This window comes from Salmo salar, chromosome ssa28, assembly GCF_905237065.1.
Source record: "Salmo salar chromosome ssa28, Ssal_v3.1, whole genome shotgun sequence".
NCBI lineage: Eukaryota > Metazoa > Chordata > Actinopteri > Salmoniformes > Salmonidae > Salmo > Salmo salar.
In genome coordinates this window covers 7,581,214-7,608,514 of record NC_059469.1, presented here as the reverse complement: position 1 = coordinate 7,608,514, position 27,301 = coordinate 7,581,214, and the positions used below count along the sequence as shown (strand labels likewise).

Below are 27,301 nucleotides of genomic sequence, written 5' to 3'. Positions count from 1 at the left end.
TGGAGAGCTGAGATGAGAACTGACAGTGCAGGGCTGTAGGGAACTATGCTGCTGTGCAATGCTCCCATCTCGCTCCCAGGCTCTCTGGGAGGCCAGTAAGGAGATGCCTGATATTTTTCTATTTTCTGACATACATTGACAATATGAAATTATATTTAAAGGTTGTGAGTATTTTCAAGACTTTTCATTAGAATTACATTCACATTCGTGTAATGTAAAGGGCATTAAAAAAAAAATTGTGAAACACAGAGGTACTTACTTTCTTAAAGCCTCCAACTTCTCATCTGACGTTCAATGTGACGGTCAATTATTTCCCTGTCCCCCGTTTAGGTAAGCCTGAGAAGTACGCCGACTTCTTCTCTCTGAACCGAACCACTGCCAAGCTGAAGCTCCTCAAACCGCTCAACAGGGACCTGTATCAAAGATTTGACTTGGTAATCAAGGTAATAAGAATAAAGCTCTGTAGCCCGGCATGCTGTCTTCGTGACAAGATCATGGTATTTTATTCTGATTAAGAGGGGGAATGATCCAATAATTCACAGCGAGAGAGAGAGGCAGAGTCTGGGGATGTTGTGTGTGTGTGTGTGTGAGAGCAGGTTAGGCAGTGAGCGGTGCTAAAACTCCATTCGGATGAGTCAGGTATCACACACACACACAACTGCCGACTAGGCTTGTTGCTTTAAACTCCAGAGGGTGGTGATCCGTTAGGAACATTCTGCATGCTACAAGGATCCTCACACTCCGAGTGGGGAGTATGGACATGAGCTTATATAGATAAAGCTCCCTTATCGGCACAGGGGGAAACTCCTGTACTACAGGTGTCTCAGACTCCGGATCAAAGAGGAACGAGCCCAGTGCAAGCTATGGGTTATATGACACTGTGTTCATATGTAGGGGGCTTCAGTTCAACCTAGCATGTGTGACATCGATATGCATGCAGTGTGTGTGTGAAATGTGTGAATTAAATATTCATGCAGTGTGTAGTGTTTGAATTAGATGTGTATACCGTGTGTGTGTGTAGTGTCGTGCTCGCGCTGCTGCATGCTGACGGCCAGATTGGTAGCGGTATCAACCAGCAACATGCTTGAGAGATTTTCTGCTTCAGGAGTCGGTGAGGGGAAGGTGAGTGGTGAGTGCCCTCCCCTCTCCCTCCGTCCCTCTAGCCTGAGCTCAGCAGCAGGCAGCTACCCCTCCAGATATTGGACAGATCCCTCTCACATGACAGGTAGACTGGGCTGGGTGAATGAGAAGTGACTCCTGCACAATGACTGTGTTAACAGTGAGAAAGGTGGCCCACCACAGGAAGAGATCAGCTCAGCAGTTACCCCATTTACAGTCTGCCCTGTCCAAGGACAGGTACTGTATAGAGTGCAAATCTTTCTCAGGGAGAAAGCTCATTCTCTTTTTTTTTTTTATAAAGGCAAAAAAAAGAAACACAGGTTATCTTTCTACAGGCATCTGTGTGTTGGGAACTAGGGAAAGTTTTTTCCAGGCTTCATTGAGTTGGAACTTGCCAGGCTGCAAATACAGCTCGTACAGAGCCCCACAGTGGAGGTGTCATAATACCCATAAAACCTAGTGGTCAAACAGGGAAATGGTTCCAATCGTTTTTCCACCATTTATTCTTCCCATAGGGGATTTTAGAAATGTAAAATAAGGGCTGTGTTTTGTGTAGGCCTATCCTAGAGTGATGTTTTGATAACCATGTAAATCTCTCTCGGACAAGTTGACTTTTATAAAAATATTCGGCTCCATTTACTCTCAGATTCTAAAATGCTATTTAACATCAAAGTAGACATCATGCAAAACTACAAATCCCTGCAAGCTCCTGCACGTCATCTCTAGCTAACACCTTTGCTAACAGGTACTGTGTCAAATTAAAACATGCACAAGACAGTTCACAGAATTGTCTATTTAAAGAAATGTAGCCAGTTGATAAAATTACTACATTTAGCTAACTTTTGATAGTTAATCCCGAGATTCTTACCTTTGCCTCGATTCGGCAGTCTTGTCTCATCATGGCATCAGTTCTTTATGATAGCCACATTAGCAGCTAATTAGCATTACATTTTTGGGGGGTAGATACAGGTGAATATATTGATAAAAGTCACCTTGTCCTAGAGAGATTTACAAGGTTATCAAAACGTCACACCAGAGTAAGCCTACACGAAACCCAGCCCTTATTTTATGTGTTTCTAAAATATCCTATGGGAAAAATGAATAGTGGAAAAAACGATTGGAACCATTTCCCTATTTGACCACTAGGTTTTATGGGTATTATGACTCATACTGTGGTACTCTATACTGCCCTGGGGCTGTGTTAAATATAGATACACAATATGATCCAGATACTGTACAGGAATAGGAATAGTCTCGGAGAATGGAGGGAGGGCGCTGTGGTTGTCTGGTGGACAGAAACATGTAGTTTAATGATGACTATCATATTTTCATTAGATTTGACTGATAAGTGTATGTGATTGACTATTGGAGTGGTTTGAGAGATGATGACGTACATGTGAATCACCCTTAATTGAGTATTTGGAGTCAACCACCCAATTTGGAGTCAACCATCCCACCGTTGTAATTCAATTAAGCAGCGGAGTATGCGTTTGGTTCTGCACCATGATGAACACTTTGAAGATGTAATCATTTCAATAATTGCCTTTTTTTTTGCAAGTTTAGATTTGCTTCTCATTCCGTTTGATATGATCGCTTCTCGCATGCATTTCACGCATGCATATCACATGTTCCAAAAGCACGTGAATCACAGACAACATGTAATGCAACACGTGATAATATGAAATGACACTTGAAAACATGTGATTACATGTGAAGTTACCCAAAACCAGGTTTCCACATGATTTCACGTGTGAAATTTCATGTGAAATCATGTGTTTTTTTTCTCTACGAGGTGTCAGTATAGTCTTAGAATAGTTCTGAAAATTATACAGTACCAATCAAAAGTTTGCACACACCTACTCATTCCAGGGTTTTTCTTTATTTTTCTTTTTTCTACATGGTAGAATAATAGTGAAGACATCAAAACTATGAAATAACACATATGGAATCACGTAGTAACCAAAAAAGTGTTCAACAAATCAAAATATATTTTATATTTGAGATTCTTCAAAGGAGCCACCCTTTGCATTGATGACAGCGTTGCATACGCTTGCCATTCTCTCAACCAGCTTCATGAGGTAGTCACCTGGAATTTCAATTAACAGGGGTGCCTTGTTAAAAGTTAATTTGTGGAACGTCTTTCCTTCTTAATGTGTTTGAGCCAATCAGTTGTGTTGTGACAAAGTAGGGATGGTTTACAGAAGATAGCCCTATTTGGTAAAAGAACAAGTCCAAATTATGGCAACAACAGCTCAAATAAGCAAAGAGACATTACTTTAAGACATATAAGAACATTTCAAGAACTTTGAATGTTTCTTCAAGTGCAATTGCAAAAACCAAACTATGATCAAACTGGCTCTCATGATGACCGCCACAGGAAAGGAAGACCCAGAGTTACCTCCTCTGCAGAGGATAAGTTCATTAGAGTTACCAGCCTCAGAAATTGCTGCCCAAATTAATGCTTCACAGATTTCAAGGAAAAGACACATGTCAACATCAACTGTTTAGAGGAGACTGTGTGAATCAGGCCTTCGTGGTCGAATTACTGAAATGAAACCACTACTAAAGGACACCAATAATAAGAAGAGACTTCCTTGGGCCAAGAAACACAAGCAATGGACATTAGACCGGTGGAAATCTGTCCTTTGGTCTGATGAGTCCAAATTTGAGATTTTTGGTTCCAACCGCTGTGTATTTGTGAGACGCAGAGTAAGTGAACGGATGATCTCCGCATGTGTGGTTCCCACCCTGAAGCATGGAGGAGGAGGTGTGGGGGTGCTTTGCTGGTGACTGTCAATGATTTATTTATTCAAGGCACACTTAACCAGGATGGCTACCACAGCATTCTGCAGCGATACACCATCCCATCTGGTTTGCGCTTAGTGGGACTATCATTTGTTTTTCAACAGGACAATGACTCAACACACCTCCAGGCTGTGTAAGGGCTATTTTGACCAAGAATGAGAATGATGGCGTGCTGCATCAGATGACCTGGCCTCCACAATCCCCCGACGTCAACCCAATTGAGATGGTGTGGGATGAGTTGGACCGGAGAGTGAAGGAAAAGCAGCCAACAATTGCTCAGCATATGTGGGAACTCCTTCAAGGCTGTTGGAAAACCATTTCAGGTGAAGCTGGTTGAGAGAATGCCAAGTGTGTGCAAAGCTGTCATGAAGGCAAAGGGTGGCTACCTTGAAGAATCTCAATTTAAAATATATTTTGATTTGTTTAACACTTTTTTGGTTACTATGTGATTCCATATGTGTTATTTCATAGTTTTGATGTCTTCACTATTATTCTACAATGTAGAAAATAGTAAAAATAAACTCTTGAATGAGTACGTGTGTCCAAACTTTGGACTGATACTGTCCATTTCAAAGTAAAATTATACAGTATGGCATATTGTTCTCTTTCATTAATATTATAATCTGTATTATAATTAAATTGTGATTGATATAGCCTCATTACTCGTGTTAACCCTGAAACTATAGTGGCTTTTCCAATGGTAATGCGAGACACTTTGATGTATAGGCAAATTAGAGTAGCGCACTGTTTGGGAGGGTTCGGAGAGTGGACCATCAGCTATGTGAAAGACTTGGACACGAGACAGCCTACGAAACTCAACAGGACGTGGTTTATTTTAGGACAGGCAACCACCATCTCAATTAGTTAACGTGACACAGGTCAGGCATTAGTAATCAATGATGAACATCTAATTGTCATCATTACATTCATCCCCCCTCCCATTTAAGAAACATCCTTGTTTTATAAATTGAAAATAGACAGTATACTTGTTTAGGAACAAATATTGGAATACTTCAATGTGTAATTAGTTGATCCATGATACAAAAAAAATGATAATCTGACACAATAGCCTGCATGAAAAGCACTTTGTTTCACTTGAGATGTATTTTTTTGTACAGCTCCACAACAAAATTCAGAGTAGCTTCCCCAATACTGTCCAATACTCATGCTTCACTTGTCCGACAGCTAGCAGTGAGGGAGATGATGGTGCACTGCAAATGAGAATAACATTTGTGTGATGCTGCTTTGGTACGCTAGCTAGCATTTAGCCACGTGTCAGCAGATATTGGGTTCCACAGTCATAAAAAAAACGCTAAAAAAAGAACACAGTTGCCACCGATGTAGCGCGTCGTTTAGTGTGGACAACCAGATATTTGAAAAATAAGACTGAACACGAGACATCATACGGAGTTCAACAGGACGTGGTTTAGGCTATTCTAGGACAGGCGACCACCATCTCAATTAGTTCACGTAAAACCGGTGAATTTATAGACACGGGTCAAGCATTAGTAATCAATTATGGAGGAGGAGGGATAATGACAAAACCGGCTGAAAAGGCAGAAAAATGAAGGAATTAATTTGGTCATCAGTCATATAAAGTGTTTTTTTTGTGAGGGGCCCAGCAGTCACCCTCCCCTCTCTCTCTATGTTGTTATGATCAATAATTGTAAAGGCGGTTTCATTACTCTGTATTGACACAACCGTGCTGATTGGCCGTAGATTAGATCAACATCACTGATGGAGAGAACAAACAGCCCTGCTAGGATTAATGAGTTTCCAGTGTACTTCCATGTTTGTTGGAAAGGAATATGATTACAAAGGAATAATAAGTATCACTCACAAAGATTGCTGTCGAAATCATCAAATGTCATTCCAATTGGTTATTATATGTATCCTTGTGTTAGATTCAACCCCATTTTTTTTTTAATCAGTTGTCTTTGGAAAGCTTAGTCCATGAACCCAGCATTACTTGTGCTGTAAATAAAGAGTTTTGAAACCCTCAGTGCTGCATACATGCACTTATTGAGTATTTCTCAGTCATGTTCATTAAGGAGAAGTGAATCTGGAAGGTGCCACCTGAACGTGTCCAATAAGAACACATATTTACGTATTCTGTTTTCCAGGCAGAGCAGGACAACGGCCACCCCCTGCCTGCGTTTGCTAACCTCCAGATCGAGGTTCTGGATGAGAACAACCAGGCACCATACTTTCAAGACACCACATACCAGGGCTTCATCATCGAGTCAGCGCCAGTGGGCACCACATTGTTCGCCGACGTCAGCCTCACCACCCCCCTGGGCATCAAGGTTCTGGACAATGACATTGAGGAGGTAAGACCCCATAGCTGACCAGTCTCTTCATTCATTCATTGATTCATTATTTCAGTCATTCATTCACCGACCTAATCACACCCGAGGGGGTTTTTCAACTGACTCCTTCGTCGCGATGTCCCCTAAATGTCCACCCGCTAGCCTGCTAGCCGCGGCCCGCAAGCTGTCTAGAGTACATCAGACTGTTAGCTTAAGAGGCCCATCAGACAAATTCTTTGGCCACTATACCTATTTTGCCAATTGGCCTGGTTTACCACACGGAGCCCTGCTGATCCGTCCTCTGAACCGGAACCCCCAACAGAAGCTAGACAGCTAACTAGATACTAGCTAGTAGTCAGCTAGCCACTGCTAGCGGTCATCAGCTACCTTTAGCCCGGACAACTCTCGCCAGTCTGCACAGCGCGACTCAAACCAGAGCAAATCGGATTTATTTATCTCCATATCTCCGGATTCCTACCGCAAGTTCTGAACCTATTTATTTATTTATTTATTTATTTTCCCGCCTGGATCATCGCAGCTAGCTAGCTGCTATTCGAGTGGCCACTCCTGGCTAACACCTCTGTCCCAAAGCAAGAACCAATTAGCCTGGAGCTAGCCTTGCTAGGCCGATCTGCTAGCCTGCTAGCCGTGGCCCACTAGCTGTCTAGAGCACATCTGACTGTTAGATTAAGAGGCCCATCGGACAAATTCTTTGGCCACTATACCTATTTTGCCAATTGGCCTGGTTTACCACACGGAGCCCTGCTGATCTGTCTGCCGACGTCACAGCATGAGGGGGGCCACAACAGACTTTCTTCCGGCGCGACGTGCCTCAAAGGCCCTTCTGCTAGCTTGCTAGCCCCGGCCCGCTAGCTGCCTGAAGCCACTTACTGGACTCCTATGATCACTTGGCTATGCATGCCTCTCCCTAACGTCAATATGCCTTGTCCATTGCTGTTTTGGTTAGTAATTATTGCATTATTTCACTGTAGAGCCTCTAGCCCTGCTCAATACGCCTTAGTTAACACCTTAGTTCCACCTCCCACACATGCGGTGACATCACCTGGTTTAAATGATATTTCTAGAGACAATATCGCTTTTATAGTCACTATGCACAGGTTTACCCCCACTGTATTCACATCCTACCATACCTTTGTCTGTACATTATGCCTTGAATCTATTCTACTGTGCCCAGAAATCTGCTCCTTTTACTCTCTGTTCTGAACGTACTAGACGGCCAGTTCTTTTAGCCTTTAGCCATAACCTTATCCGACACCTCCTCTGTTCCTCTGGTGATGTGGAGGTTAATCCAGGCCCTGCAGTGCCTAGCTCCACTCCCATTCCCCAGGTGCTCTCATTTGTTGACTTCTGTAACCGTAAAAGCCTAAGTTTGTTTTATTCACTGCCCTAGCACACTCTGCCAACCCGGATGTCCTAGCCGTGTCTGAATCCTGGCTTAGGAAGACCACCAAAAACCCTGAAATTTCCATTACCAACTATAACATTTTCCGACAAGATAGAACTGCCAAAGGGGGCGGAGTTGCAATCTACTGCAAGGATAGCCTGCAGAGTTCTGTCATAATATCCAGGTGTGTGCCCAAACAATTTGAGCTTCTACTTTAAAAGATCCGTCTCTCCAGAAACAAGTTTCTTACCGTTGCCGCTTGCTATATACCACCTTCTGCGCCCAGTTGTGCCCTGGACACAATATGCGAATTGATTGCCCCCCATCTATCTTCAGAGCTCGTGCTGTTAGGTGACCTAAACTGGGACATGCTTAACACCCCGGCCATCCTACAATCTAAGCTTGATGCTCTCAATCTCACACACATTATCAATGAACCCACCAGGTACCACCCCAAATCCGTAAACACGGGCACCCTCATAGATATCATCCTAACCAACCTGCCCTCCAAATACACCTCTGCTGTCTTCAACCAGGATCTCAGCGATCACTGCCTCATTGCCTGTGTCCGTAATGGGTCTGCGGTCAAGCGACCACCCCTCATCACTGTCAAACGCTCCCTAAAACACTTCAGCAAGCAGGCCTTTCTAATCGACCTGGCCCGGGTATCTTGGAATAATATTGACCTCATTCCGTCAGTAGAGGATGCCTGGTTATTCTTTAAAAGTGCTTTCCTCACCATCTTAAATAAGCATTCCCCATTCAAAAAAATGTCCAACCAGGAACAGATATAGTCCTTGGTTCACTCCAGACCTGACTCCCCTTGACCAGCACAAAAATATCCTGTGGTGTTCTGCATTAGCATCGAATAGCCCACGCGATATGCAACTTTTCAGGGAAGTTAGGAACCAGTATACACAGGCAGTTAGGAAAGCAAAGGCTAGCTTTTTCAAACAGAAATTTGCATCCTTTAGCACTAACTCAAATCAAATCAAATTTTATCTGTCACATACACATGGTTAGCAGATGTAATGCGAGTGTAGGGAAATGCTTGTGCTTCTAGTTCCGACCATGCAGCAATATCTAACAAGTAATCTAACAATTTCACAACAACTACCTTATACACACAAGTGTAAAGGAATGAATAAGAATATGTACATACAAATATATGAATGAGCGATGGCCGAACAGCACAGGCAAGATGCAGTAGATGGAATAGAGTACAGTGTATATATACATGAGATGAGTAATGTAGGGTTTGTAAACATTATATGAAGTGGCATTGTTTAAAGTGGCTAGTGATATATTTATTACATCCAATTTTTTATTATTAAAGAAGCTAGAGATGAGTCAGTATGTTGGCAGCAGCCACTCAATGTTAGTAATGGCTGTTTACCAGTCTGATGGCCTTAAGATAGAATCTGTTTTTCAGTCTCTCGGTCCCCGCTTTGATGCACTCCAAAAAGGTCTGGGACACTGTAAAGTCCATGGAGAATAAGAGCACCTCCTCCCAGCTGCCCACTGCACTGAGGCTAGGAAACACTGTCATCACCGATAAATCCGCGATGATTGAGAATTTCAATAAGCATTTTTTTACAGCTGGCCATGCTTTCCACCTGGCTACCCCTACCCCGGTCAACTGCCCTGCACCCCTCACTGCAACTTTCCCAAGCCTCCCCCATTTCTCCTTCACCCAAATCCAGATAGCTGATGTTCTGAAAGAGCTGCAAAATCTGGACCCCTACAAATAAGCAGGGCTAGACAATCTGGACCCAATCTTCCTAAAATTATCTGCCGAAGTTGTTGCAACCCCTATTACTAGCATGTTCAACCTCTCTTTCGTATCTTCTGAGATCCCCAAAGTTTGGAAAGCTGCCGCGGTCATTCCCCTCTTCAAAGGGTGAGACACTCTAGACCCAAACTGCTACAGACATATATCTATCCTACCCTGCCTTTCTAAGGTCTTCAAAAGCCAAGTTAACAAACAGATCACCGACCATTTCGAATCCCACCGTACCTTCGCCGCTATGCAAACTGGTTTCCGAGCTGGTCATGGGTGCACCTCAGCCACGCTCAAGGTCCTAAACGACATCATAACCGCCATCAATAAGAGACAATACTGTGCAGCTGTATTCATCGACCAGGCCAAGGCTTTCGACTCTGTCAATCACCATATTCTTATCGGCAGACTCAACAGCCTTGGTTTCTCAAATGACTGCCTCGCCTGGTTCACCAACTACTTCTCTGACAGAGTTCAGTGTGTCAAATCGGAGGGCCTGTTGTCCGGACCTCTGGCAGTCTCTTTAGGGGTGCCACAGGGTTCAATCCTCGGGCCGACTCTTTTCTCTGTATACATCAATGATGTCGTTCTTGCTGCTGGTGATTCTCTGATCCACCTCTACGCAGACGACACCATTCTGTATACTTCTGGCCCTTCTTTGGACACTGTGTTAACTAACCTCCAGACGAGCTTCAATGCCATACAACTCTCCTTCCTTGGCCTCCAACTGCTCTTAAATACAAGCAAAACTAAATGCATGCTCTTCAACCGATCGCTGCCCACACCTACCCACCCGTCCAGCATCCCTACTCTGGACGGTTCTGACTTAGAATATGTGGACAACTACAAATACCTAGGTGTCTGGTTAGACTGTAAACTCTCCTTCCAGACTCACATTAAGCATCTCCAATCCAAAATTAAATCCAGAATCGGCTTCCTATTTCGCAACAAAGCATCCTTCACTCATGCAGCCAAATATACCCTAGTAAAACTGACTATACTACCGATCCTTGACTTTGGCGATGCCATTTACAAAATAGCCCCAACACTCTACTCAGCAAATTGGATCACAGTGCCATTCATTTTGTCACCAAAGCCCCATATACTACCCACCACTGCGACCTGTATGCTCTCGTTGGCTGGCCCTCGCTTCATATCTGTCGCCAAACCCACTGGCTCCAGGTCATATATAAGTCGTTGCTAGGTAAAGCCCCGCCTTATCTCAGCTCACTGGTCACCATAGCAGCACCCACCCGCAGCACGCACTCCAGCAGGTATATTTTACTGGTCACCCCCAAAGCCAATTCCTCCTTCGGCTGCCTTTCCTTCCAGTTCTCTGCTGCCAATGACTGGAACGAACGGCAAAAATCACTGAAGCTGGAGGCTCATATCTCCCTCACTAGCTTTAAGCACCAGCTGTCAGAGCAGCTCACAGATCACTGCACCTGTACATAGCCAATCTGTAAATAGCCCATCCAACTACCTCATCACCATATTGTTATTTATTTTGCTCCTTTGCACCCCAGTACCGCTACTTGCACACTCATCTTCTGCACATCTATCACCCCAGTGTTTAATTTGCCATACTGTAATAATTCCGCCACTATGGCCTATTTATTGCCTCACCCCCCTTATCCTACCTCATTTGCACACACTGTATGTAGACTTTCTCTATTGTATTATTGACTGTATCTTTGTTTATTCCACGTGTAACTCTGTGTTGTTGTTTGTTGCACTGCTTTGCTTTATCTTGGCCAGGTCGCAGTTGTAAATGAGAACTTGTTCTCAACTAGCCTACCTGGTTAAATTAAGGTGAAATAAAAAAAAAAATTAAATTATTCGCACTCACTCTTTCTATGGAATAGTGCTGTAGATCTTGATGAGAGAGCAGAGAGGTTAAGAGCTAATCTTGTTACAGTACATAGAATCAAGTGACTGTCTATGTAGAGTTCCAGGATCCAAGTATGTCAGCTGTAAATAAGGTATTTGACTTTCAAGAGGATAGTATAGGAATGAATCAGCAAAAAACATGCATGACTTTCGTTTTAACGCGATTTTAACACCATCTCCCAGTTCTCATTGGTTGAGCAGGTTGTCCAATCACACTTTTTGGTTTGTTCTCTTAATTCAGCTCCTCCCTGGTGATGAACCTGTAGGTATTAGCCAATGCATTTGTGATTGGTGATTACTAGTGTGAAGTTCTCTTTCTCTCTTTTTCTGCTGATCAGCCTCTTTTTTTTTTTTTCAAACTATCCAATTCTTCTATTTACATGATTTCCGCTTCACGCCTTGTTTATAGATTTTTGTTTACATTTGTAGCTAGCTTGATTAGACTTTGAAGTGCAATGATCTATTTTTCTCTGACCTGAGGGACTTGTTTCCCACAGTACATGGATGTCTGTATTCCATTGATAAGGCATATAGTTGTGTATAGTTGTTACTAGTGCCATATGTGCTGTATATACGTATATACTCTGGGTTTAGCCTGGTCTAGTGGAGTTGTTTCTCACATGCCGATCTGGAGCAGGCTAAAGTCAATGTGGGTTGTATTATTTTGGGAAACCTCATGCTGATGGAAGCGGTGTCATCTCCCGCTGTGCGGGGGCGTTGGGAGAGGGCACCTCTACTAACACCCAGCCATTTGTTAAGTGTCTGTGGTGATTATTATTCGAATTAGTTTTATTTGCCGCAGCTCAATTTATTTATGTCTCCCTCCATCCGGAGGGGCAGCGGTGTAAGTTCAATATCCTCTAAAGCAGCATCAACAATATCCACAGTGCTGAGGGGTGCATATTAGTAATGAAGGCTGTCGCCTGTCTGGAATGGGCCTGTATTAAAAGGACTGGCTTGCTTATCAAATGCCAAACGATTCACTATAGTGCCCTACTTTCAACCAGGGTCCATAGAGATTCCTATAGGGCTCTGTTCAAAAGTAGTGCACTATATAGTGAATAGGGTGCCATTTCGGATGCGGACGCTATTATTGCAGGGGTAGGCAGTGTATGAGGTTGGACTTTTCATTATTGGTCTGTATTCATACACAAATGTATCCAGGTGTTGCTCTGTGTGTGCAGAACACAACCACGACACAAGGACTACAAAGCCTTGCAGGACTTCAGATGAATTAGGGAAAGGTACTGGGTTTAACATTCGAAAGCCCGTTTAGATTGGCACAACAGACCCCGCAACACAGCCATACAGATACCGTGGACAGAAAGTGCATTGATAACAACAAATCCTTAGTATACTTTGTCATGCAAATATGATACAGATGCCAACATCAGTGCCACGCGAATATCGTACAAGGAGCTGTGTAATTGTTTTTCATTGTCATTCAACACCATGATGGAGTTCATGGAAACTAGACAGTTTGATAGGCAAAGAAATAAAAACTGTGAGATGACTTCATAGTTCAACTGTCATGAGTGTTTATCCTCACATATATTTCGCTTTGTCTCTAAAACGTGTATTTGAAACTGACTGACTAGGTTTCATCACCTTGCTTTCATCAATGGGACTCCAGTCAGTCGGTCGTTGTTTGTGGACTTGTTGTTGCCAATAAAAATTCAGTGATTTATTTTCCTTCCCTTGAAGATGAAAGATCCCATGGTGCAGATATCCTTGGACAACTACAACACAATCTTCATGTTGACACCTTCGGGGATTACTCGCTACCTGACACTGCTGAAGCCCGTGGACCGTGAAGAGCAGGACAGCTACACGTTCACGGTAAGGCTAGCTCTAGCTGACACTAATCTCTCTCTCTCCCTCTTCTTCTCCCCCCACAACTAAGTTAGCACCTGTCAAACAAAATAGTACATCGTAAACTGGAATTCAGTCACTTGTCTTTTAATGGCCATATACAGTATGTCTTGTAGCAAGCTCATGAACACTGCTAGAATGGCAATAGGTATATCAGTACAGTACTATTACATATACACTATTGAATCAGCAAGATACTTATTTTCTTGCTCCTTGAAATTCATAGCTGGCATTTGTACCCCCATAGTAACTAGTTTGCCAATGCTCCTGAAATTTCTGTCCAATTTGTTTTTTGTTTTTTTTACGAGACGGTCCCATCCTTTGTAAAAATGTCTTCCACATCGTATCCTCAGCTAATAGCATGCAGGGTTATTTTTGTTTTTAGCTGGTAATGATGGAGTGCATCACACTCTTTCCCCAAACTTTATGACCATTGGGATAGAACAATGGTGTTTGTCTTCAAGTAATAATCCTCTATTGTTGCGCACACCAAAGTCTCCCGCTTCCCTCTGCCCAGACAACCAGTTGGCACAGGGCCTGTATTTGATGTAGTGTGTCTGTCTGTCTCTGTCTGTGTGTCTGAGTGTTTTTGTGTAGGCTTACATACTCCGATATGTAAGTAAAAAGTAAAAGCAATCACTGTAAAAGCACTCATTGAAAATGTTATTGTGCTAAAAGATAAAAAGTGAATTGTTAATGTAATGTGATGCGGTAGCCTCTCTCATTAAGTATTTGTGCAATCCCCTGAGCCAGCACCTACCAAGTTTCAATAATGAAACCAATACTCACCAACAACTGAGCTTTCATGCAAGAGTAATAGTCTCTGCTGCTGGCTAGTGCACTGTTACCAGCTGGAAGACCATGATAAAGCACAGCACAGAACGGCAGAGCACAGTCCAGCACAGCACAGCAGAGTTCAGCACAGAACTGTAAAGTACAGCATAGCACAGCTCAGAACAGCGTAGTTCAGCACAGAACAGCTCAGTATAGTTCACTGGATAACACAGAACAGCTCAGTATAGTTCACTGGATAACACAGAACAGCTCAGTATAGTTCACTGGATAACACAGAACAGCTCAGTATAGTTCACTGGATAACACAGAACAGCTCAGTATAGTTCACTGGATAACACAGAACAGCACAGCGCAGAAGAGTTCAGCGCAAAACACTTAAGTGTAGCACAGCTCAGAACAGAATAGTTCAGCTCAGCAGAGAACAACACAACAACACACAGGTGCCAGCACAGCACACTGCTAACCTCAGTACTATTCCTCAGTATGTTTGATGATGTATTCTTCCCTCGGCTCAAACTGGCACTGGGTTATTCGCGGTTCCCTCTGGATCAGATAGACCTGTTTATTTGAAGAAATGTCACCTAACAGCTGTATCATTCAGCCTGAGAGCCGTAGTCTTGTCAGGCTTTCAAATTGCCAAGTGCCATGTCATCAGAAACCATAATTGGAATTTGTCCTAAGAACTTTGGAGGTTTTGGAGTTCCATTTTTCCAGCTCACCTTACCACTTTGTTTTTAGAATTGAGAGACCTTATTTTTTAGCAATCTGATCAAATCCAAATGAAATGAAATCCAATTTTATTTCACATCCGCAGAATACAACAGGTGAAGACTTTACTGTGAAATGCTTACTTGCAAGCCCTTAACCAACAATGCAGTTTTAAGAAAATAGAGTTAAGAATATATTATCATTCTTTTTTTAAATAAAACAATACAATAACAACAAGGAGGCTATATACAGGGGGTACCGTACCAAGTCAATGTGCGGGGGTACAGGTTAGTCAAAGTAATTTGTACATGGGTAAAGTGACTGCATAGATAATAAACAGTGAGTAGCAGCAGTGTAAAAACAAATGTCAATGCAAATACTCCGGGTGGCCATTTGATTAATTGTTGACCAGTTTAATGGCTTGAGGGTAGAAGCTGTTAAGGAGCTTTTTAGTCCTAGACTTGGCGCTCCGGTATCACTTGCCATGCGGTAACAGAGAGAACAGTCTATGACTTTGACAATTGACTATGACAATTTTTTGGGCCTTCCTCTGACACTGCCTAGTATATAGGTCCTGGATGGCGGAAGCTTGGCCCCAGTGATGTACTGGGCTGTACGGTCAGATGCCGAGCAGTTGCCATACCAGGCGGTGATGCAACCGGTCAGGATGCTCTCGATGGTGCAGCTGTATAACTTTTTGAGGATCTGGGGACCCATGCCAAATCTTTTCAGTCTCTTGAGGGGGAAAAGGCGTTGTCGTGCCCTCTTCACAACTTTCTTGGTGTGTTTGGACCATGATAGTTTGTTGGTGATGTGGACACCAAGGAACTTGAAACTCTCAACCCGCTCCACTACAGCCCCGTCAATGTGAATGGGGGCGTGTTCGGCCTCCCTTTTCCTGTAGTTCACGATCATCTCCTTTGTCTTGATCACGTTGAAGGAGATGTTGTTTTTCTGGCACCACACTGCCAGTTCTCTGACCTCCTACCAAATGGCTGTCTCATCGTTGTCAGTGATCAGGCTTACCACCGTTGTGTCGTCAGCAATCTTAATGATGGTGTTGGAGTCGTGCTTGGCCACGCAGTCGTGGGAGAACAGGGAGTAGAGGAGGGGACTAAGTACGCACCCCTGAGGGCCCCTGTGTTGAGGATCAGCGTGGCAGATGTGTTGTTGCCTACCCTTACCACCTGGGGGTGGCCTGTCAGGAGGTCCAAGATCCAGTTGGAGAGGGAGGTATTTAGTCCCAGGGTCCTTGGCTTAGTAAGGAGCTTTGTGGGCACTATGGTGTTGAATGCTGAAGTGTAGTCAATGAACAGCATTCTCACATAGGTGCTCCTTTTGTCCAGGTGGGAAAGGGCAGTGTGCAGTGCGATTGCGATTGCGTCATCTGCGGATTTCTTAGGACGGTATGCGAATTGGTATATGTCTAGGGTTTCCGGGATGAAGGTGTTGATGTGAGCCATGACCAGCCTTTCAAAGCACTTCATTGCTACTGACATGAGTGCTACGGGGCGGTAGTAATTTAGGCAGTTTACCTTCGCTTTCTTGGGCACAGGTACTATGGTGGTCTGCTTGAAACATGTAGGTATTAAAGACTCGGTCAGGGAGAGGTTGAAAATGTCAGTAACGACACTTGCCAGTTGGTCCACGCATGCTCTGGGTATGCATCCTGGTAATCCATCTGGCCCAGCAGCCTTGAGAATGTTGACCTGTTTAAAAGTCTTGCTCACATCACCTACGGAGAGCGTGATCGCACAGTTGTCCGGAACACCTGGTGCTCTCATGCATGCTTCTGTGTTGCTTGCCTCGAAGCGAGCGTAAAAGGCATTTAGCCCGTCTGGTAGGCTTGCATCACTGGGCAGCTCGCGGCTGGGTTTTCTTTTGTAGTCTGTAATATTTTTCAAGCCCTTCCACATTTGACCGGCGTTGGATGTGGCAGGGTGTAGTATAATTCAATCTTAATCCTGTATTGACGCTTTGCCTGCTTGATGGTTCGTCTGAAGGCATTGCGGTGGCATAGCGGGATTTCTTATAAGCCTCCGGATTTGTGTCCCGCTCCTTGAAAACAGCAGCTCTAGCCTTTAGCTTGGTTATGTTGTTGCCTGTAGTCCATGGCTTCTGGTTGGAATATGTGCGTACGGTCACTTTTGGAACGATGTCGTTGATGCACTTATTGATGAAGCCAGTGGCTGAGGTGGTATACTCCTCAATGCCATTGGATGAATCCCGGAACATATTCTAGTCTGTGCTAGCAAAACAGTCCTGTAGCGTAGCATCCTCGTCATCTGACCACTTCCGTATTGAGCGAGTCACTGGTACTTCCCGCTATAGTTTTTGCTTGTAATCAGGAATCAGGAGGATAGAATTATAGTCAGGTTTTCCAAATGGAGGGAGAGGGGAAGGTTTATATGTGTCTCTGTGTGTGGAGTAAAGGTGGTCTAGAATTTCTCTGGTTGCACATGTGACATGCTGGTAGAAACTAGGTAAAACGGATTTAAGTTTGCCTGCATTAATGTCCCCGGCCACTAGGAGCTCAGCTTCTGGATGAGCATTTTCTTGTTTGCTTATGGCCTTATACAGCTCATTGAGTGCGGTCTTACTGCCAGCATTGGTTTGTGTTGGTAAATAGACAGCTACAAAAAAATATAGATGAAAACTCTCTTGGTAGATAGTGTGGTCTACAGCTTATTAAGAAGTACTCTACCTCAGGCGAGCAATACCTCGAGACTACCTTAATATTAGACATCGCTCACCAATTATTATTTACAAATAGACACATACCCCCCACCCCTCGTCTTACCGGACGTAGCTGTTTTGTCCTGCCGATGCACAGAAAAGCCAGCCAACTATATATTATCTGTGTCGTAGTTCCGCCACGACTCGGTGAACAATAATTTAATACCGTTTTTAATGTCCCGTTGGTAGGATAGTCTCGAACGGAGCTCATCCAGTTTATTCACCAGTGATTGCACGTTGGCCAAAAGAACGGATGGTAGAGGCGGGTTACCCTCTTGCCGATGAATTCTCACAAGGCACCCTGATCTCCGCCCCCTGTATTTCCTTATTTTCTTTATACAAATGACAGGGATTTGGGCCTTGTCTGGGAGCAACATTATATCATCTTTGTCCAGTTCGAGGTGAGCAATCTCTGTTCTGATATCCAGAAGCTCTTTTCGGTCATAAGAGAAATTTATCAGGTCCACACATGAAATTATTTCTATACCAAAACGTGTCTGTGGATAACAAGGCATTTGGCAAATGTATTTCAGTTTTGGGGAAAGGGGCTATAGATTAGTAATTTGCAGAGCACAAATAATACAGGAAAACCTAAGGCTAAAAGATGTTAAACATATTGAGGCAACAGAATTTCATTTGCGGCAACATTATGTACAAAATAAGTTACAAACAATGCGGAAAAAACACACAAAATAGCACATTTGGTTTGGAGCCCGTAAAATGGCAGCCATCCCCTCCGGCGCCATTCTTATTGATAAGGCAATGACTTATCAATTGACTGTGACTGTCTGGCTGTATGCTAATACTTTTTTCTCTAAATATTGAGGTTTGTGTGTCTGTTTGTAATTCAAGAGCAGGATCAACTCTGTTTTCGTCAAAAAACATCAGAATGTGAAATAGGGCAAAGAAGATCTAGAATACTTCTCTGAATGCAAATATTGGTGTGCTGCTCCCTTCAGCCCTAATTCTGGGGGACATGGATTTAGCATTCTGTTAGCATTTCCATCACTTGGAGTTGGCCTTGTCCTGGCAGTCACAGAATGATTAAAACCCTGAGAACAAGCACGCTTGTCTGGGAAGGCTTCTGAGAGTCAGTCCAACCCATCCTGATACTATGCTGAGTTAAATTATGGATCCGTCTCACATACGAATGCTTCCTAGTCAGTCATCGCCTCAATGTGTTTCCCCTCTCCATCATTACCATGAAGATATCCATGTGGATGTGTCTCGATGGGTTTTAATTCCGATACATATTCAGTCAGGGTATGTTTACTTGATTTCATTCAAATGACAAATGGCACTGAATCTGTTATGCTACCCACCCTGCAAGACACCGTCCCTGCCAGTCAAAATACAACCACATCTACAACAACCACTACCCACCTAATGATGGTTTAGTGCTTAAAATAATCATTTTGCCTCTGTCTTGCCTAGAGGATTTGTACTGTTATGTTGTTGGGAGCTGGTAGAGGTTTTTATAGTGCTAACTTGTCTCAGACTAAAATGGAGACAAGAGCCTCATAATGTCAAGGGTAGAGCATTGCACCGGAAACTCAGAGGAGAAAACAACACTTTGACGTTTTCTCTCCCCACCACCACATCATGCTGGAGCAGTGGAGGTGCCTGCAGCGCTATCCTGTCAAGACTTTGAAGTGTGGTGTTGCTAAGCACTATAGACATTAAGAAATACTAAAGGGATGTCTCTGGATTCCGGTTTTCGCTAGCACTTACCACTGTGTTTACCTTTGGGCTTTTTTTAGCTGCTTCTGCCATTGTTTTGCGGGGAAGATCACAATGGTGGCAAAATAAGTAGCTTTAATTCGAAAAGTTAATGGGGAGAGCTTTGAACATCCCAGTGGAACAAATGGTGTTTTATCTCCTGCTCAACTGAGGATCATTGTGCCTTTCTCGCTGTTTGACGCTTGTTAGCATGTTCTTTCTTTTTTTTAAGCCTATGTTAGTCTTGTTTTATCCATGTGATCGGTTGCGTTCTATGTGGAAGTTCACAGTCAGATACAGCTTCACACACACACACACACATTAGTGAAGCTTAAGAGTATTAATTAGCAAAGGCACATTAAAGGGTCTGTTCACTTTATCTAATGAAAAAACAACATTGGTATGCCAATCATGATTGGAGTTGTAAGAGCATTGTAGTGTTCATTACTGTAAGTAGTTTTTAAGCCAATAAGCCCTGTTTAGTCAGTGTGATGAATTAGTATCTCTAAAGCCTGTGTAAATGGGTTTTAGTAAGGTTATTGCTCTCAATCTTGCATTTTTTTAACCATTGGTCACCATCCTTGTCTTCCTTTTCTCTCTTGTGACTGTGACTCTCAGGGACTAAACCGTTGTTCGTGACATGACAGAACATGTCATGGTTTATATAGTTTCTCTACTGTATACATACATGTCATGCATGTCATGCATTAGCATTGTTTGACTGTTTCCTAGATATTCTCAACAGGCTGTTCAAAAGCTCATTCCTCAATGGTTTCTCTGAAGGTGTATGATTCTCTCTCTCTCTCTCTCTCTCTCTCTCTCTCTCTCTCTCTCTCTCTCTCTCTCTCTCTCTCTCTCTCTCTCTGCCTCTCTCTCTCTCTGCCTCTCTCTCTCTCTCTCTGCCTCTCTCTCTCTCTCTCTGCCTCTCTCTCTCTCTCTCTGCCTCTCTCTCTCTTCTCTATAGATGATGGCTTCAGACGGAGTTCAGGAGAGCCCTACAGCGACCGTTCATATCACAGTGATTGATGCCAACGACAACACACCAACCTTCCTCAACTCCTCCTACAGTGTTAATGTTTACACAGACATTCTGCCAGGGGAAACAGTATTACAGGTAATCAATACTAGAGGTCGACCGATTATGATTTTTCAACGCCGATACTGATTATTGGAGGACCCCCCCAAAAAAGCCGATGCCGATTAATCGGCCGATTTTATATTTTTTGTTAAATAAAAATAATATATTTTTATAATGACAATTACAACAATACTGAATGAACACTTATTTTAACTTAATATAATACATCAATAAAATCAATTTAGCCTCAAATAAATAATGAAACATGTTCAATTTGGTTTAAATAATGCAAAAACAAAGTGTTGGAGAAGAAAGTAAAAGTGCAATATGTGCCATGTTAAAAAGCTAACGTTTAAGTTCCTTGCTCAGAACATCAGAAGCACCAAGTACTAGGTCATGTTTTGCAGAGGGGTCAAATACTTATTTCCCTCAAACATTTTTGACATGCGTTTTTCTGGATTTGTTTGTTGTTATTCTGTCTCTCACTGTTCAAATAAACCTACCATTAAAATTATAGACTGATCATCTCTTTGTCAGTGGGCAAACGTACAAAATCAGCAGGGGATCAAATACTTTTTTCCCTCACTGTAATATTGCTGTTACATTGTACAAGCTTCAATGTAATGTCATAATTATGTCCAATTCTGGCAAATTAATTGCGGTCTTTGTTAGGAATAAATGGACTTCACACAGTTCGCAACGAACCAGGCGGCCCAAACTGCTGCATATACCCTGACTGCTTGCACGGAACGCAAGAGAAGTGACACAATTTCCCATAATTATAAGAAATTCATGTTAGCAGGCAATATTAACTAAATATGCAGGTTTAAAAATATATACTTGTGTATTTATTTTAAAGAAAGGCATTGATGTTCATGGTTAGGTGCAACGACAGTGCTAAATCATCACCCGTTTGGCGAAGTAGGCTGTGATTCGATGAGAAATTAACAGGCACCGCATCGATTATATGCAACGCAGGACACGCTAGATAAACTAGTAATATCATCAACTGTGTGTAGTTAACTAGTGATTATGTGAAGATTGATTGTTTTGTTATAAGTTTAATGCTAGCTAGCAACTTACCTTGGCTTCTTGCTGCCCTCGCGTAACAGGTAGTCAGCCTGCCACGCACGCTCCTCGTGGAGTGCAATGTCAGGCAGGTGGTTAGAGCGTTGGACTAACAAGGTAAAAATCTGTCGTTCTGCCCCTGAACAAGGCAGTTAACCCACCGTTCCTAGGCCGTCATTGAAAATAAGAATGTGTTCTTAACTGACTTGCCTAGTTAAATAAAGGTGTTAGGAAAACTTGAAATCGGCCCTAATTAATCAGCTATTCCGATTTAATCGGCAGACCTCTAATCAATACGCTATACTGACTCGCTGTTTTCCCAAACAAACCACCCGCTTAGAGTAATAGCGTTAGTAAACCTAATTTCTTAATGAATTATAGCTGGAATAATTATGGCAGCAGACTGTTATGCTTAGCTCTCAGCAGGCTGCTGCCATAGGCTGTTCCCCTCTGTGCCCAGGGAAGATTGTGGGTAATTTGTTATAACCCCTGTTTTGCAGTCTGAGCATGAGCCCAGTTCAGTTGCAGGGAACAAATAACTGACAGAAAAGGTCAAGTCTAGGCAGTTAAATCTCTGTTTCCGATCAGAAGACTTCCTCTCATAGCAAGCCAGGTTAGGCTGGTTAGGCTTCAGAAACATGCGTTAATAAGGACAGTTATGAGTTAACTCTTTGCCTGTTGAATGACTTAATGAGGGGTTTGTGACTGAAGCGTTGTCTAATTCGTCAGAGACATCTTTGAGTTACAGTATGTAGTCTTAGAATGACATATGAGGACAATTACACTAAAGGTGTTGTAGTCATGCTTTTGTTTAGTCACATAATGTAGCATTCTGTTTTGTTTTAAACACATTCATGTTTTGAGATTTCTATTCATGTGTGGCCACTTCTTTACACATCACACTGTGTTGAATATGAAGTACTGTATGTTGTACCGAGATTATGCTAATGTTAAAAGGTATTTCTGTGTTTGATTTTGATAGCAGTCTCTACTTTCTTATTTCAAATTTGCTGACCATATTTGCTATTGATTTGTAATACGCCCCCAACACGAGACGTTTAATTGCGCATTAGATATGTTTAAGAATAATAGCAGCGCTGAATTTGCATGTTCCTTGAAATGTGGGGAAGATATTGGTATAGATTGCCTTCCCCTAGTGATGTCCCTGGGCCGAGGACGACTGCGGACACTGTCGATGGAGACTTATGGAAAAATGATGTGGCTCCTCTCCTGTATCCCTTTCAGCTGACGGCCCTGGATGCTGACGAGGGTCCCAACGGGCTGGTGACCTACAAGATCCTGGCGGGGAATCAAGGCCACTTCGCCATCAATAACCGCTCGGGAGTGATCACTGTGATGCCTGGCATCTCCCTGGCCGTGGGACGCGCCTATGCCCTGACCGTGAAGGCCATGGATAACGGCCCGGAGTCCCAGAGGAGGTGAGGCTATTAGGGAGCCCTGGGGGGGCCCGAGGGTTGGGAGGCTGGAGGGGAGGATGGGGAGGGCTGGGGGGTGGGGAGACCGAGCAGGGCCGTGGAGAGTTAGGGTGGTGGTGGCTGGAAACTGGCGGGGACTGTAAAGGCTGAGAGCCACAGAGGACCAGGTACTTTCCATTCCGTTTACAGCAGCCACAGACTCACTCCCTTGCTGCCGTTCTCCCTCTTTCCCTCTCTGTCACCCCCTCTCTCTTTCCTTTTTTATGTATCTCTTTCTCTCTGCCCCTCTCTCTTGCTCTCTTAAATCGATAGTGTTCTGCAGGATAACACATTCTGCTGTGGAAATATCCCTGTAACAATGTGCTGATAGATATTACTCTCAGGACTGACCCATCTGGTACCCAAAGCGGAAATGAGAAGCTTTTCACAATAATTGGCAATGCCCACCCTCCAACTGAATTCAATCTGTGTCGCCTTTGTGCCCTCTGTAATGCTTGGTGGCCACAGAATCAATATAGCTCAATAGACTAACATGGAAAGAGATTATTTTGCAGGAAATGTAGCGCCTGTAAGGCTGAGTTCTATAGGAAAAACATTAAGGCACCCACTGGGGTTTTCTGTGGCCTCAGTTCACTGGGGGGGTTCTGCGGCCTCAGTCCACTGGGGGGGTTCTGCGGCCTCAGTCCACTGGTGGGGTTCTGCGGCCTCAGTCCACTGGGGGGGTTCTGCGGCCTCAGTCCACTGGGGGGGTTCTGCGGCCTCAGTCCACTGGGGGGGTTCTGCGGCCTCAGTCCACTGGTGGGTTTCTGCGGCCTCAGTCCACTGGGGGGGTTCTGCGGCCTCAGTCCACTGGGGGGTTCTGCGGCGTCAGTCCACTGGGGGGTTTCTGTGCCAGCCGTTCTCGGAATTTTGTCTTTCCCAAAACATGGCCAGGTAAAAGTTTCATCTCACAAAGAACCTTGGAAGCCTTTGTTTTGAGAAGTAAAGGACAGAGACGCAAAATAAAACTGTGATGATGATTATTAGGGGTGTGAATACGTAAAAAGTCTGGAGTGCCATCTTGTCGAACAGGAAAATAAATGCTGATAATAGCAAAGGCAGCGGGTGTGTAATTATTTGCATTGGCCAGATGGAGCTTCAACCATGGACGGTTGAAAATCACTGCTCAGTTTCAAAGTTTTACGAGAGGGAGAGTTGGCCCTGACTTACAGGGCACTGTTTGTAGCATGTCTAGGATCAGAACATGCTGCCGATCCTTTAAAACCATTTGATTCATGTTTTTCACAGGTTTTGATTCATGCCCCATTGGGAACAAGTCTTGAAATAACAAGTCTTAAGAAGTCCCCCATATGTCTTTCTAAAATTGACTTGTAAAAGTGGCTGTAATCATTCAATTATGTTTATGTTCAGGCCCGACTCGGACACTTGGGGCTTAATGTTCTGTACACAAATGTGATTTCACTTTTGTTTGGTGATTAAACAGAGGAGAACAGCATCCAGCGTCGTGGTAAAACAAAGTAACAGTACATACTCTGCTGTTCTTTCGCGCGTACAATGATGTCTGAGTGAAAAAACAGTGTTGGTTGTTTGAAATAACTTCTTTTGTTTTTGTAATATCGCAAATGGATGTGGCTCTTTCACCAACTATGGATTTCAGCCTACGTACAGTACCCACCAGCTTTTTAATCTACAGTCATATAGATTTTCTTGCAAAACACACCTAACAAACCCAAAACAAACACCTACAGCCAATAACATTGCATCTGTGTGTACCCTACATCCCACACACCAATTGTCATATTGTAAACAAAACCCTCCCACAGTCTCTGTCTTTCAGAATCTAAGCTCTTGGAGGACAGTTAAAGTTGATAAAAGTGCTTGTTTTTTGTAAAAATGTATACCAACGAATTTAACCCCCGTGTTCATCGGGGTTTTTCCACATGGAGTCGTTTTTCACCAGAATTAATTTCACACCCATCCCCCATCCTTATCGCCCAGGAGCTCCATCACCACTGTGTACATTGAGGTGCTCCCACCCAACAACCAGAGCCCCCCACGCTTTCCCCGCTTCCTCTACAGCCTGGAGGTCAGCGAGGCCATGAGGACCGGAGCCACTCTCCTCCACCTGCAGGTGAGCCTGGGGACGAGGCTTCTTCACAATACCACACTGTTCTTTAGTTCAGACCTAGCGTGATGAACTCTGAACTCCATCTAGAGTGTGACATTTGGCGGCGGCGGTGGGATCTGCTTCAGAACATTTAGTGTATACAGCTGATGAGCTCCTAACAATGGCTCCTTTTTAGTCTGTACCAGAAGGGACTGAGACAGTTACCAATGTTACTGTCTATTCTGTCTTAGAAGAAATGGTTCGAGCTGTTTATGTAGACCACTCAGACTGTAGACGTCATTACTGAATTGTTGTCCACTGATACTACCAAACTATTGTTTGTAATGCATGAAGTAGAAATGGACCGGATACTGCTGAGTAAAGTCATTCAGTATTATTCATTGTCTGTTGTGAAATTGGGTTTTATTTGACATGAAAGAGGCTCTCTGTCTCTGTGTCTCTACAGGCGAAGGACCGTGAAAGAGATCCTATTACCTATAGCATCCAGAGCGGAGATTCCCACCACCTCTTCGAGCTCTCCCGAACGTGCGTAAGCTTATTTTAGTCATCAACAACACCTACCTATATTATCGTAGAGGATTTATTCATGACACTTTGCCAGCAGTAGTACTACCCTGTTACAGAGTTGTTGATTTAGGGAAAGGGTTTTGGATAGTGTTTTGCCATGATATGTGATCTGTAGTAAACTGAATTGCTCTCTCAGAAGCTCTCCGCAAAACACGAGGGGCTGAAAATGTAGATACGATTCTCCCTAGCATCTCAAATACATAATTAATAAGTGATAAATGAATGAAAACCAAAACAATTCTCTCCCAGTTTGAAAAACAGACCAAATATCAGATTATACAGTAGTAGTCCCAAGGTTACTCTGAGCTTCACTTTTGGTATTGGCGGGAAAAGTATGAGTGCCTTGGCTTGGAGTAAATATTTCCTCTTACAATTTCATAGATTTAATCCAAGCCTACAATAAGATTTGCTGGGATTTTTTTTAGGGAGCAGTGTTCTATGGTTAGCGGCCTAGGAACAGTGGGTTAACTGCCTTGTTCAGGGGCAGAACGACAGATTTTTACCTTGTCAGCTCAGGGATTTGATCCACCAACCTTTCAGTTAGTGGTTAGAGCTCAACGCTCTAACCACTAGGCTATATCACGAAATTGGGGAGAAAAAGGGGCTAAAATACAAAAAATTATAATAATATGGGGACCCGAACCTGAATGGACTCGACTACAACCGGACCTAGAACCGACCCATACCCACATGTAACAAAAAATAATGGTTTATTTATTTTTTGTCATTTAGCAAAGGCTCTTATCCAGAGCGACTTACAGGCACAATTAGGGTTAAGTGCCTTGCTCAAGGGCACATCAACATATTTTTTACTTTTCAGTTACTGGCCCAATGCTCTTAACTGCTAGGCTACCTGGCAAGTTGCTATTTTGGATAACAAATATGTCTTTATATCTTGGCTAGGCCTTCTACAAGTCAATAAATATGCTGTAGGCCGTGGTTGGGTCCATTCAGATCCACTCGGGGTCTATCAGCTCTAGTTACATAGACCTGATAACCGATAGCAATCAAACAGGACTCGACCCGCACCTGATGGGCAAGTTTGAATTTTGGACCTGAAACCTCTTGGGTTGGGTCTCAGGTAGACCTCTAAGAGCTATCCCTCTGCTCTCTCCTCTCTCGCTCTCTATCTCTCCCTCTGCCCCCTCCCTCTCTCTCTCTCCATTTTTCTCTGCAATAACCAGCACATTGCCATGCAGTCATAACTGTGCTACCGGAGGCCACTTCAATCAAAGCTCCAAACTCAAATTGTCATCATGCCTCTCCTGTTGCAGACTGTCAGGTCCAAGAAATTGCATACACCAGAACTACAAAATGTTAATAAGCCCTGCGCCTGTCTCTGTCTCCTCAATGAAGAGGCAAATGAAAACAGTAGGGGACAAGCTCCCCAGTCCTAGAGGAGATGCATTAAAGTGTATCCTCTTATATAGCCCCTATTAATGGATACATCCCGATAGATTCACGTGCCTATAACACACTGTATCCCCATTGTCATACGACTGAGCCAGATCTTGCATATTTATGTTTCTTTTGAAGAAAGCTGTTTTTATCCAACTGGTAATAGTTAAGGAGTTGATTGTTTGCCAGACCGTTTTACAAGTTACCCGTTCGATTGCTTTTGTATTAGACTTAAAACGCCAGCATGTCAAGACTTTAAGTCCGCTGTAGAGGTGATTGTGATCAGAGACCTGCCTGCGTCTCATCGCCAGCTTAACGCCAGAAACGGGCAGGCCTCACAGATCACAATCTGTTCAATAACCTCTGCTCTGTGTTGCCTCTTAGTGGGCCTCAGATGATATCTTTAATACTCTCTTAGTTATTCAGCATTTCAAAACAACACCCTTGTGAATGAGGTTCTCTCACATGCTGGATCTGATCCAGTTTGC

The 27,301-nt window shown here is 43.4% G+C and overlaps 1 protein-coding gene across 9 annotated transcripts in view; it reads left to right on the top strand.

Moving 5' to 3' along the window:
- Positions 1-27,301, top strand: part of pcdh15b (protocadherin-related 15b) — a 214,516-nt gene that overhangs the window by 100,124 nt on the left and 87,091 nt on the right. For all 9 annotated transcript variants that reach the window (XM_014179329.2, XM_014179328.2, XM_014179323.2 and 6 more), the window contains 7 exons: positions 331-443; positions 6,048-6,254; positions 13,013-13,147; positions 20,103-20,252; positions 22,530-22,723; positions 24,719-24,851; positions 25,294-25,373. In XM_014179329.2, coding sequence (XP_014034804.2) covers positions 331-443; positions 6,048-6,254; positions 13,013-13,147; positions 20,103-20,252; positions 22,530-22,723; positions 24,719-24,851; positions 25,294-25,373 — 1,012 coding nt within the window. The remainder of the gene's footprint in view (positions 1-330; positions 444-6,047; positions 6,255-13,012; positions 13,148-20,102; positions 20,253-22,529; positions 22,724-24,718; positions 24,852-25,293; positions 25,374-27,301) is intronic.